The following is an 11,223-nucleotide window of genomic DNA, read 5'->3' as shown; positions in this document are numbered from 1 at the left end:
TTAGACTCATTCTGTATAACCTTGAATTGTCTTTATTACTATATATTACGACAACAAAACTAAAAAGAGTGAAGCATTTTTGTCGTAGTTTGGATATTTCCCTTTTCATGCGAAACTTAATCTTATCAACTAAACACTACTTAGTAAAAAAAAAAAAAAAACATATTTCATTCATGCTCAACACACTGCAGCTTATTGGTGTCCTTTTTTATATTCTTAACACGTTATTATCCTCCTTTACAAGTAATCTTCCCTCTCTCTTTTAGTTGACGTTGGTTACACAGGATGGTCAGTGATCCGCATATGTCAACTAACTAGTATTTTATTTTGTAATTTCATTTTCCGTCAAAAAAAAGGGTGATTTCCTTCTTTTTCCCCACAACTAGGTTGTACTTATTATGATCCTCTCTCTTTAATTTTTTTTTTATTGTATAAGAACGTTCCTGAGAAAAAAGAGACAACCAATTTAGATGCCGCATCTGGGGGTAGATATACAAAGCCTCCTTTTTTTTTTTTGATAGATGATTCTCAAGGCGGGGCTGGGATGATTCCAATGTCACCTCCGACAACAATGGGAATAGGTAAAAAGGAAAAAAAAAAGAAGTCAATGTGATGACATTCTTTAGACAGTGATAAATAAAAAACGATATTTGTTAGAATGATGTCATTACTATGGATATACAAGTACGGAACGGTAACAATATATGGAAGTAAAAAAGATTAGAATCATCATGATCTTGTCCACGTGTGGAAATTTTTATATATATAGTAATGTGATGATGGATTATAATTATTTTTATCTTAAAAAGAAAAAAAGAAAAAAAAAAAGATAGAGAGGGAAAACAAAAAGAAAAAAGAGAAAGAGATCAAAAATTGTTTTGATAATTACTGCATAACTGTTAAGTTTAAGATGAAAAGAACCAGTCATCATAAGCTAATTTAACCACACTTTCCATTTATGAAGAGTAGGAGTTGAAAATGATTTACCTGTAATTGTATTGCCCTTTTGGGTTATGAATAATAGACAAAAAGAGAGAGAGAGAGAAAGAGAGAGGCAAAAAAAAACTCCTTATTTTCATTTTCAGCTTTCTCTTTTCATTCTCTCTCACGCACACAACTCAATACTTTTTTCCACTCCAAAAAAAAACAAAAAAAAAAATACCTGTTTTTGTGTTTACCCTCCTCTTTTTTTTTTTTTTTTTATTTTTACCTTTTAGCTTTTTTTTTTTTTATTTTTTATTTTTCTTCTTTCTTCTTCTTTTTCTTTTCTTTTTTTATATCTTTTTATTCTTTTGGTCACAAATTGACTTTTGTACCCTTTTCATATTTATTTTTTGTATACAAAACTTCAACATATATATATTTATTTATTATCATGTTAACAGCAGCATTAACAAGTACAGCCACTTCATCAAGACCATTTGTAGTACCGTCTGAAACTAGAACTATTCCTGTGTCCAATAATAATAATAATAACAATAATAACCATGTAGAACCTGATACCTCTCATATTCGAATTGTGCCTCACTTGGATTCAAGTCGGTCTCTTGTATTTAGTGTGATTGAAAGAGATGTGGCTGAAGGTACTATACTCAAGATTGGTCGTTTTACTGACAAATATGCCTCATCTACAAGAATCACTTTTAAAAGTAAAGTCGTCAGTAGGGGTCATGCTGAAATCTGGTCAAAAAATGGAAAGGTAAAAAAAAAAAAAAAAGTTGTCTATTATGTACCAAAAGAGGGAGAATGAGGATATTTGGGATAAAAAAGAAAGGGGGAGGGGAAGAGTGATAGGGAGTTTTCCTAGGGTGGAGAACCAACGACAAGGGGGAGTCAAGTGAATAAAAAAAAAAAGATAACTGAAACTTGTTTCTTTTTTATTTTATTTTATTTTATTTTTTTTTCTCATAGTTTTATATTCGTGATACAAAATCTTCATCTGGTACCTTTCTCAATCATGTTCGTCTTTCTCCTCCAAATCAAGAATCAAGGTCTTTTCTTTTAAATGATAATGATGTTGTACAATTAGGTGTAGATTATCAAGGTGGAACTGAAGGTAATATATAATATGATGATTGTTTTTTTTTATTATTGATCTGATCCTTTATTTTTTTTTTTTAATTGATAGAAATCTATCGATGTGTTAAAATGCGACTGGAAATTAATCGATCTACTCAACAAAGAACTACTTTCAGGTAAAAAAAAAAATCATATTTATTTGAAACGAATTGTTTTCTTTTCCTTTTTTTTTTCTTTTTTTTTTTTTTTTTTTTTTTAACTGATATGTCTTTTTCAAATATATGGATTATAGTTTGAATACTTTTCAATCATTACGCAATTTGACCACACCACCAAATAATGTTACCGTACTCGATTCAGCAATGACCAGCAATAACACGAATACAAAATTAGGCAATGAAGAATTCCATGTTGAAGAATGTTGTATTTGTTTATACGCCCTCGCTCCTTTCCAAAGTCTTTTTGTTGGTCCTTGTTCTCATACTTTCCATTACAAGTGTGCTAGACCATTACTAATGAATCATCCTGGTTTTCTTTGTCCTTTGTGTCGCAACTATGCTGATCTTGATGCAAGTGTGGCTGTAGAAGCAAGTGAAGTAAGTGACACAAAACGACAACTTTTTTGACAACTACTTGAATATTCAATATTTTGCCTTTTCATCCTTTAGGTTTTGGAAATGTATAAAAAAGAAAAAGAACAACAACAACAACAACAACAAACGAATACTAGTCCTATTCTTACTAACGATGACGATACCAAGGCAGGCGACACTGTGACTCAAGGTAAATTGGAAATGATAACTGTCTCATGATCTTGACGTATGACGAACTCGTCGCCTTTTTTTTTTTTTTTTTTGTTGCTATCAATAGACCCTAGTGGAAATCCGACAGATCCAAGTTCCATTTTTACATTCATGCCCTCTCAATCATCCTCACCAACAACATCTTAGTATTCGTCACTATTTAATCATCATCCATTGTATCAAAGTCATCCCTCCTACTTTTTCGCCCTTGTTTACTATTTTTCCCATCCGAATCCTTCCCATTTGTATAGGTGCTTTTTATTATTATTATTTCCTTTCACTTCTTGTCCTTCTTTTCATGTTTGTTATTATTTTCCGTTACCCACCATCCAGAAAATAAAAAAAAACAACAAAGATAATAAAAAAAAAATCATTCTTATTGACTCTACTTTTTGATCATCCCACTTTTTTTTTTTTTTTTTTCCCTCAAAATGCATGTAGTTGACATTTGCCAATTTTTTTTTTTTTCCATCCGTTCATTCATCCCATTGATATCCCTTGCTTTAAAATAAGGAAATGAACATCATTCAGAGACTGACCTTGATCACATGTTTCTATCCCTGATGTCTTGGCTGATCTTTTTTTTTTTTTTCACACACGCACGTAGTACATATACATATATTATATGATACATAAAAGATATATATATATATACATATTTTCATGGATTTGTTTCGACTTTATTTGTAACTGCCCCAAGTTGTTCTTCCATTTTCTTTTTTTGGTAAATAAAACCACTTACTATTTATTTATACTAAACAAATGACCAGAATCCGGTTCCAATCCATGAATAAAAATATATAATACTAATTTACCCAAATCTAACACTAGTAAATGGAGGGATAATAAAATAAATAAAAAAATTAAGACTTTTCATAGGAATAGGTTGCTTGCAAACGTCGTTGTAAATGACCACCGGCAGTTAAAACTTGACCATGTTCATCTTTTTGAATGGAGGAAGAAGGTACCAAATGAGAAGGGATAGGCACCAATGGTGTAGCATCTTCAGGATGGACAAAAAAGGGCATTGAGTAGCGATCCAAATGATTGTGTTCAGGAAGAAACGTGACGCGATGCAAAGTAGATTTAAATAAACCACCAGTCCATTCTTGCATTTGATCCCCTACATTTACCAGAATACTTCCATCGATCAGGGGCGCTGCGATCCATTCTTCACGATTAGCTTGTACTTCTAATCCAGGTACATCTTTTTGGAATAGGAGAGTGATGGATCCATAATCAGAGTGTGCACCTGCACGTACCGTATCTTGATATTCTGCTTCACCACCATGAGGATATTTTAAAAATCGTAAGATTTGACCACTGGGTTCATCATAATGATGTCGATGAGTGAACCATTCAGTTCCACCTTCCGATGCAGGGATTTCCAAAGCAATGGCAAATGCTTCTAAAACACGCATAGCCGTAGCATGACATGCCTATAAACAAACATCAATATCATCATAGTTATTTATTTATTTTTTTTATTACTTACTCTTGAGAAAGATTGAAGGAATTCTTCATTTTGAGCAAACAAGTCAGGAAGAGGAGCAAAAGGTTTACCATGAACAAAGTTACGAAAATTGAAGCCTCTATTGATATATCAAAAATTAAAAAAGTGAGTGATCTTAATGGTATTTATTAACATAAAAAATGACGATTCTTACTCTTTATGATCACCTTGTCGTTGATGTTCGGGGTCCAAACTATTGAAAAAAAAAATCAGTACGTATCTTTTCATTGCTTCTACAAAAAGTCTCCCGTCTTATCTTTTTAATACTACTTACGTTTCACTATACAATTCAGAATAGCCATGGTTATGTTCTTGTATCAAATGTTTTCTTTTTTCAGTCGCGGGCAAATCGAAATATTGTTTACTCTGAAGAAAAAAAAAAAAGGAAAAAAAGAATATTAGTCTCGCTTTTCGTCATTTTATTATTTGTACTTACAAGAGCAAAGGCACGGTCAATTTGGTCTTGAGGTAAACCATGATTGATCATATAAAAGAAACCAATAGTACTGCAAGCTTCCAGGACTTTTTTCGCTACTACGTTCTTGTCTTGACTGAAATCAATGGTAGGAATAGTTCGACTGGTCATTTTGATAGTAAATGTTCAAAAAGGAAAGAAAGTAAAGAAGAAGAAAAAAAAAAAATGAGGTGGAAAAAAAAAAGAGAGAAATTCCAATTTGATTCCCGCCAATACGGTTTATTCACGAAAATAAATTTAAGAGTGACAATCAAATTGGGAGTTGATAGAATCAATGAATAGATGAATCAATGCAAATAGGATGACATGTGATGGAGTAAATAAGGAAGGAATCCAAGGGAATTTCCATGGATTAAATCATCCATCATCATTGATATGTCAATCATCAAAGTTCAAAAATCAATCATCAACGCCATTTATTTCCATAATACAAAAAAAGGATCATCGCTGAAATGTTCGAACACTGATGCAAATAGGTTTCTGATATCAGCACACAAAAAAAAAAAAAATGCAATCCACAACAGGGAAAAATCTAGTAGTAGGTTTTATCTTTATTAATAATAATAATAATAAAAAGGTTGGGGGGATAAATATAGGTAAATATATAATGATAATACAATCTAATATAAAAAAATAATAATAACAAAAAGTCTAATGATGAGGGGGTTGCTTTTCAGCGTCTACATGTATCAAAATTTCTTGCACCATGGGAATTTCTTTCTTGACTGTAGCACGCACCTTCTGTTCAATACGATGTGCTTGTTCTACAGGAAGTTTGGGATCTAATTGTAAAATCATATCTAAATGTTTGAATGGTCCTAGTTTTCTTCCTCGAATTGAATAAAAATCCACCAATTGAGGTTCTTCATCCTAAATAAAGAAAGGCAGGAAATGAGGAACCACATTTCGCAATCAACCATATCTTTTTTACCTTAACTTTGGCAATGACTGATTTGATTTCATCAATTTCGTTTGAAGGAATCCCTTTATCTATCAATTCTTTCACAGAATTATTCATAATACTTGCACCACTTTTCACGATGAAACCAGAGACTAATAATCCACCCAGAGGATCAAGTACAGGGATGCCTGCATAAGATCCACCTATAGCAACCAAAGCAATCATACTTGAAAATGCATCCGATCGATGATGCCTTTAAATGAAATAAACAGTAGTTAGTTTTTCTTTTTCTTTTTATATATATATAATTTCTGATTTCAAGATAACATTTTTCTTTTTCTTTACCAAGCATTAGCCACCAATACATCGCTGTGTTCACTTTTACCAACCTTGAGAGCTTATTCAATATATATAAAAAAATAATGATGGTCAATACCAAAAAAAAAAAAAAGAAGAAGAATATGTAATGTATCCAAAATAATTCGTAGACCTTACTTGCATGATATAACCATTCTTTTACACCAACACTTGCTAAAGCAAACCAGGCAGCATTTGGATCCAAAATATTACCATCATGATGATGATGATGATGATGAAAGAGAGATGAGAATGTACTTGACAGTGTTGACAATGCTGTTTTTGAAGGTTCGGATGATGATGAAGAAGGTGAAGGTGATACTGTTGTTGAATCAATAGAAGATGATGTCATACTTGATATAGTGTCAACTACAGAATTAATACTATCAGTAGATGTAGGTAACATATTCAAAGTTGTCATCAATAAATCAAACGAGTGGAATCCAATGGCAATCCCACCAGTAATCAATAGAGTTGATACACCAAATGAGCCAACAGTTTCATATTTGCCTAGACCAAATAAAGATGAGCTAAAAGAATAATAAGAATAAAAAAAAGGTATATTACCATAACCATAGGGATAAATAGCATCTGGTGGTTTTCTTGACATTTTGACGGTATACAATGTAACAAAGTCACTGAGGAGATCTATAAGATATTATAAATTCATACATATATCCTTATCTTTTTATTTGAAAAAATCAATGAATCATTTCTTACCACTAAGAGAATGTGCAGCATCTGCCAATAAAGAAGCAGAATTCATATACCTAAAATAAAATCAACAATTGAAATACATTAATGAATAGAGTGTGTATATTCATTTATTTCTTTATTTCAATACGTACCAACCGGCAACACCTTTGGATGCTGTCAAGCCAACATTCGCTGCCAAGCCAATCAATGTGATTTGCATACCTTTCTTTCCTACAAGTGAAATAAATAAACCAAAAAAAAAAAAAAAAGGAATGAGCAAATAAGAATACTTTTTTTTTTTACTGTTTTTTCTATCTATCTTATCAACATGGATGTTGTTGGATACATACCAGACGCTTTCAATGTGGTAGCCAGATCTGCATGAATATGATCGCCGGCTCCATGGTGATGACGATGAGGAGTTGTACCGTGGTTACGAATTAAAGTAGTCGAAGCTGTCAAAATGATGGATGAGGACAGTTGTTGTTGAGAAACTACGGCAGGTCTTCCTTGAAATGTCCATAATGAATCAACTCGTGGTGATAAGTATCGTAGTGAGGTAGTGGTTTTTATAGCAGCTTTCATCAATGAACCATGTATCCTTGAAAGAGCTTTGGTCATGATGAGAATACTGACTGGTGAAAAATAAAAGTCAATGGAGAGGCAAAGATAGCGAAAGAAAAAAAAAAGAAAGAAAAAAAGTAAGAAAAAAAATCCCTCTCGTCCTTATCAGATTGTCGTTTTTACAGTCCGAAATCTAAAAAACGGTGCCCCGGAAATCCGGTCCAATAGAATAGAGGAATAGAACAGTTTTATTCAATTGATTCAAAAAGATATATTAATAAAAGAGGAATTTGACAATAATGCCTATAACATAATTGAGGGGATTGAAGATAGAGATAAAAAAGAAAACATGAATGATATGTAAAGCAGAATTCTAAACGAAAGGGGAAAACATCAATCGATCAAATAGCACCTTCAGCCACTTGTAACTTGAACCAATCCACAGTTTCTTGTAATCCTTGTTTGACAGCAAATCTTGGTTCCCATCCCAAATACTTTTTAGCACGTGAAATATCTGGCTTTCGTTTTTTTGGATCATCCATGGCAGCTGGTAAAATCTTGATTTCAACTTCATTCACAGGTGTTGGCACAGGTGATGTCAATACTTGATCTCGAATCATATATGCAAAGTCCTTGATGGTATATTCTTCTGTATTTCCCAGATTAACAGGTTCCATAAAATTCTTGTTCATCAATAAAATCAAACCATCCACAAGATCATGTACATACTGAAATGATCGTGTTTGGTCCCCATCCCCATAGAGTGTCAAAGGTTCCCCTTTAATAGCCTGCATGATAAAATTGCTGACCACTCGTCCATCTGCAGGTGACATCCGTGGTCCTAAAATTTTTGTAAAAGAAAAATAATTAAAAAAAGAAATTAGGTCAGATGGGAAACTTTATATATATATATATATATATATATATATATATTAACTTACCAAAAGTACTACAATGATGTAGTGAATAATAATAATAATAATAATAATAATAGATGAGTATACATTCTCCCAATTTTTTTTTTTTTTACAACTTACTTGAATATTCGAGCTACTCTAACATCCACATCATTTTGTCGCATATAAGAATACGTCAATGTTTCGGCAATTCGTTTCCCTTCATCATAACAAGCGCGTGGTCCAATAGGATTGACATGTCCCCAATAGGTTTCTTTTTGTGGATGCTCTTCAGGATCACCATAGATTTCTAAAGAAGAGAAAGAAAAAAAAAAGAATCAACATAGAGATAAGGATAATTGTAGACATATTACCAGAAGTGGAAGTCAATAAGAATCTTGCCTTTGTTCGTTTTGCTAAACCCAACATATTGATAGTTCCCATAACACTGGTTTTGACTGTTTTGGTAGGGTTGTACTGGTAATGAGGAGGAGATGCAGGACAGGCCAAATGATATATCTGAGATACTTCAATCATAAAAGGATCAACTACATCATGACTAACCAATTCAAAATGAGGGTGACCAATCCAATGTTGTACATTACGTTTAGAGCCAGTGAAAAAGTTATCCAGTACAATAACTTCATGACCCATCCACATGAGACGATCCACCAAATGAGAACCCACAAAACCAGCACCTCCAGTGACAAGGATTCGTTCACGCTTGGCTGGACTGAGTTGACGAATGGCTGGATAACTTCGTTGCATATGATATTGTACTGTTCCATCTTCTAATATCGTTTTCTCTGGTGATACCTTGGGCAAGTAAAGTTGTCGTAACCACGCCAAGTCAACATCTGATCCTACAGATGCATGACCTACTGTATTCACATAATCTCGTTCGGGTATAGAAGCAAAGGTATTCGGTTGTTCATTATTATTATTATCATTATTGTCGTTGTATTTTGAATGATCCATTGTTGTTCAATGTTAGTATAATAACTAACTTTTAGATTAATAGAACTTGAAAGAAAGTAAAGAGTAGGGGGGGGGGAATAAAAAATAATAAAAAAGGAAAACAAAAAAAACTAAAAAAAAAAAAAATGGAAGAAAAAAAAAAAACTCACATTCTTTTGCAAAGTAACCAATGAACATATCCTAAACTTTTTCAACTGCTTGTTTTTGCACAACGCGCCAAAAGATGAACTCCGCTTAGGCACACTTCTTCTTTACATTTTGTTAACGTGAATCATCTGATATCATGCAGTCATCTTTCTATTCCTTTTCTGAAAATGCAAAAAGAAAAACTTTTTTCACTTGATCTATTAGAATAAGATGGTCCCTGGAGACTCTAATGTCACGCAACCTACTTATGACATTTTTGAAAGTTGATTTAAATTCAAAAAAAAAAATGTCATATTAGAAATAAAATTGATAGAAATAAAAAAAAAAGAAGGACATCTTTATTTCTTTGTTGACAAAAAAAAAAAATCGAAAATAAACAGAGCGATAATACAATGGAAGATCCATTGATATGACAAATGAAGGAGTGGGGGGAAAAAAAAAGAGAAAACTATGGATATGAGTATAAAAAAGAATAAAAGAGTAAATAACAAAAAAAAAAAAAAAAAAGGGAGATAGTGAGAGAGAAAAAAAAAGGGGGTGTGAAAGGAAAGGGAACTACACATACATCATCATCATCCTATTGATAACAATAAAAGAAAACTATTGACAGCATCCACCAGCAGTTTTATTGTTCGTTGTTGTATTGTTGTCAAGACGAACTTCTTCCCTTTGACGAGTTTGTTGTGTTTGTTGAGTATCGATTAATCGTTTCTTGATATCCCTAATAAATAATATCATTAGTTTATTATCATTATTTCTATATATATATATGTTACCTTGCAAGATCAAAGAAAGCTTCTTCTACACCAATGTTTGCCTTTGCACTTGTTTCCATAAATTGGATACCTAGTTCGTTTGCCAATGCTTCACCTTGTTCTTTTGTAACAACCTAAAAGTAAATTATGTTAAACAAAGAGAAAAAAGAACCAACTATATATTCTTACTCGTTTATCTTCCATATCACATTTATTTCCAATCAATATTTTGTTGACACCTTCATTGGCATGTTGTTCAATATTGGAGAACCAGTTTCTGACATCTATAGTAAAATATATATATTTTAATAACGATGGATTAATATAATAAATCTCTCTTACTTCCAAAAGACCGTTCATCAGTAACATCATACACCAAGAGAATACCCATAGCTCCACGATAATAAGCTTTATATATAATAATAAGAAGAAGAAAAAAAGAGGAAGAAAAAAAAGTATGAATACCTATTTATTACTTATTGTTTATTTTTTACCTGTAGTGATAGTACGGAATCTTTCTTGACCAGCTGTATCCCAAATCTGTAGCTTGATACGTTTTCCATCCAGTTCAATAGTTCTGATTTTGAAATCAATACCAATGGTGGTGATAAACGAAGGGGTAAAAGAGTCATCTGAGAAACGCAAAAGTAAACAACTTTTTCCTACACCTAAAAGGATTATAAAAGTTTATATTAATATACAATTATTTATCATCATCTATGGGTTTTGTTATTTTTCTATTTTACCAGAGTCACCAATCAATAATAACTTGATAAGATAATCATAAGAAGCACTTTTTGCTGTTGACATTGTATAAAGATTACTTTGTATATATATATGTAATAATAATAGTAATAAAAAAAATAAAAATAAAAAAATAAAAAATAAAAAAAAAGGGTGTCAGAACTGTAAAAAGGCGGTAAACAGAAAAGAAGGCAAGAAAGAGAGAAAGAGAGAGAGAGGAAAAAAAAAAATGTCTTGGGTGGACAAAAGAGAGAGGTTTCACCAAGTCGAAAAAGAGAGGAAAAGTGAGCAGCCAAAAAAGGATGCTGAGATGGAATCTCACACGTCATTCTTCCATCAGAATTGTGTTCCTTTTTTAAAATGACCCAATAAAAA

General features: G+C 32.1%; 5 protein-coding genes across 5 annotated transcripts; 1 reads left to right on the top strand and 4 right to left on the bottom strand.

The window, feature by feature from the left end:
* Positions 1–1,221: 1,221 nt before the first annotated feature.
* Positions 1,222–3,210, top strand: BX664DRAFT_343575 (SMAD/FHA domain-containing protein). The gene is made up of 6 exons (XM_051547330.1): positions 1,222–1,699; positions 1,912–2,056; positions 2,129–2,195; positions 2,312–2,615; positions 2,688–2,802; positions 2,890–3,210. The coding sequence occupies exons 1-6, from the start codon at positions 1,376–1,378 to the stop codon at positions 2,967–2,969; spliced, it is 1,035 nt and encodes a 344-aa protein (XP_051396068.1). The 5' UTR covers positions 1,222–1,375; the 3' UTR covers positions 2,970–3,210.
* A 274-nt stretch (positions 3,211–3,484) lies between these two features.
* On the bottom strand, positions 3,485–4,974 carry BX664DRAFT_343573 (uncharacterized protein). Its single transcript, XM_051547329.1, has 5 exons — positions 4,772–4,974; positions 4,610–4,701; positions 4,490–4,528; positions 4,318–4,414; positions 3,485–4,261 (listed from the first exon to the last, which is right to left on the bottom strand). The coding sequence occupies exons 1-5, from the start codon at positions 4,919–4,921 to the stop codon at positions 3,686–3,688; spliced, it is 954 nt and encodes a 317-aa protein (XP_051396067.1). The 5' UTR covers positions 4,922–4,974; the 3' UTR covers positions 3,485–3,685.
* A 333-nt stretch (positions 4,975–5,307) lies between these two features.
* Positions 5,308–7,433, bottom strand: BX664DRAFT_389410 (cation efflux family-domain-containing protein). The gene is made up of 8 exons (XM_051549538.1): positions 7,115–7,433; positions 6,917–6,995; positions 6,789–6,838; positions 6,636–6,716; positions 6,207–6,578; positions 6,057–6,108; positions 5,742–5,964; positions 5,308–5,680 (listed from the first exon to the last, which is right to left on the bottom strand). The coding sequence occupies exons 1-8, from the start codon at positions 7,383–7,385 to the stop codon at positions 5,462–5,464; spliced, it is 1,347 nt and encodes a 448-aa protein (XP_051396066.1). The 5' UTR covers positions 7,386–7,433; the 3' UTR covers positions 5,308–5,461.
* A 48-nt stretch (positions 7,434–7,481) lies between these two features.
* On the bottom strand, positions 7,482–9,346 carry BX664DRAFT_343565 (uncharacterized protein). Its single transcript, XM_051547328.1, has 4 exons — positions 8,599–9,346; positions 8,367–8,534; positions 8,327–8,330; positions 7,482–8,174 (listed from the first exon to the last, which is right to left on the bottom strand). Exons 1-4 carry the CDS (start codon positions 9,200–9,202, stop codon positions 7,730–7,732), a joined length of 1,221 nt encoding a protein of 406 aa, XP_051396065.1. The 5' UTR covers positions 9,203–9,346; the 3' UTR covers positions 7,482–7,729.
* A 467-nt stretch (positions 9,347–9,813) lies between these two features.
* Positions 9,814–11,023, bottom strand: BX664DRAFT_343563 (ras family-domain-containing protein). Its single transcript, XM_051547327.1, has 6 exons — positions 10,851–11,023; positions 10,599–10,772; positions 10,447–10,512; positions 10,294–10,388; positions 10,126–10,238; positions 9,814–10,070 (listed from the first exon to the last, which is right to left on the bottom strand). The coding sequence occupies exons 1-6, from the start codon at positions 10,912–10,914 to the stop codon at positions 9,950–9,952; spliced, it is 633 nt and encodes a 210-aa protein (XP_051396064.1). The 5' UTR covers positions 10,915–11,023; the 3' UTR covers positions 9,814–9,949.
* Between the last annotated feature and the right edge of the window lie 200 nt (positions 11,024–11,223).

The sequence above is a fragment of the Halteromyces radiatus genome (genome assembly GCF_025201355.1).
Source record: "Halteromyces radiatus strain CBS 162.75 chromosome Unknown BX664scaffold_11, whole genome shotgun sequence".
Taxonomy (NCBI): domain Eukaryota; kingdom Fungi; phylum Mucoromycota; class Mucoromycetes; order Mucorales; family Cunninghamellaceae; genus Halteromyces; species Halteromyces radiatus.
This window is presented reverse-complemented; position numbering and strand designations above follow the sequence as displayed.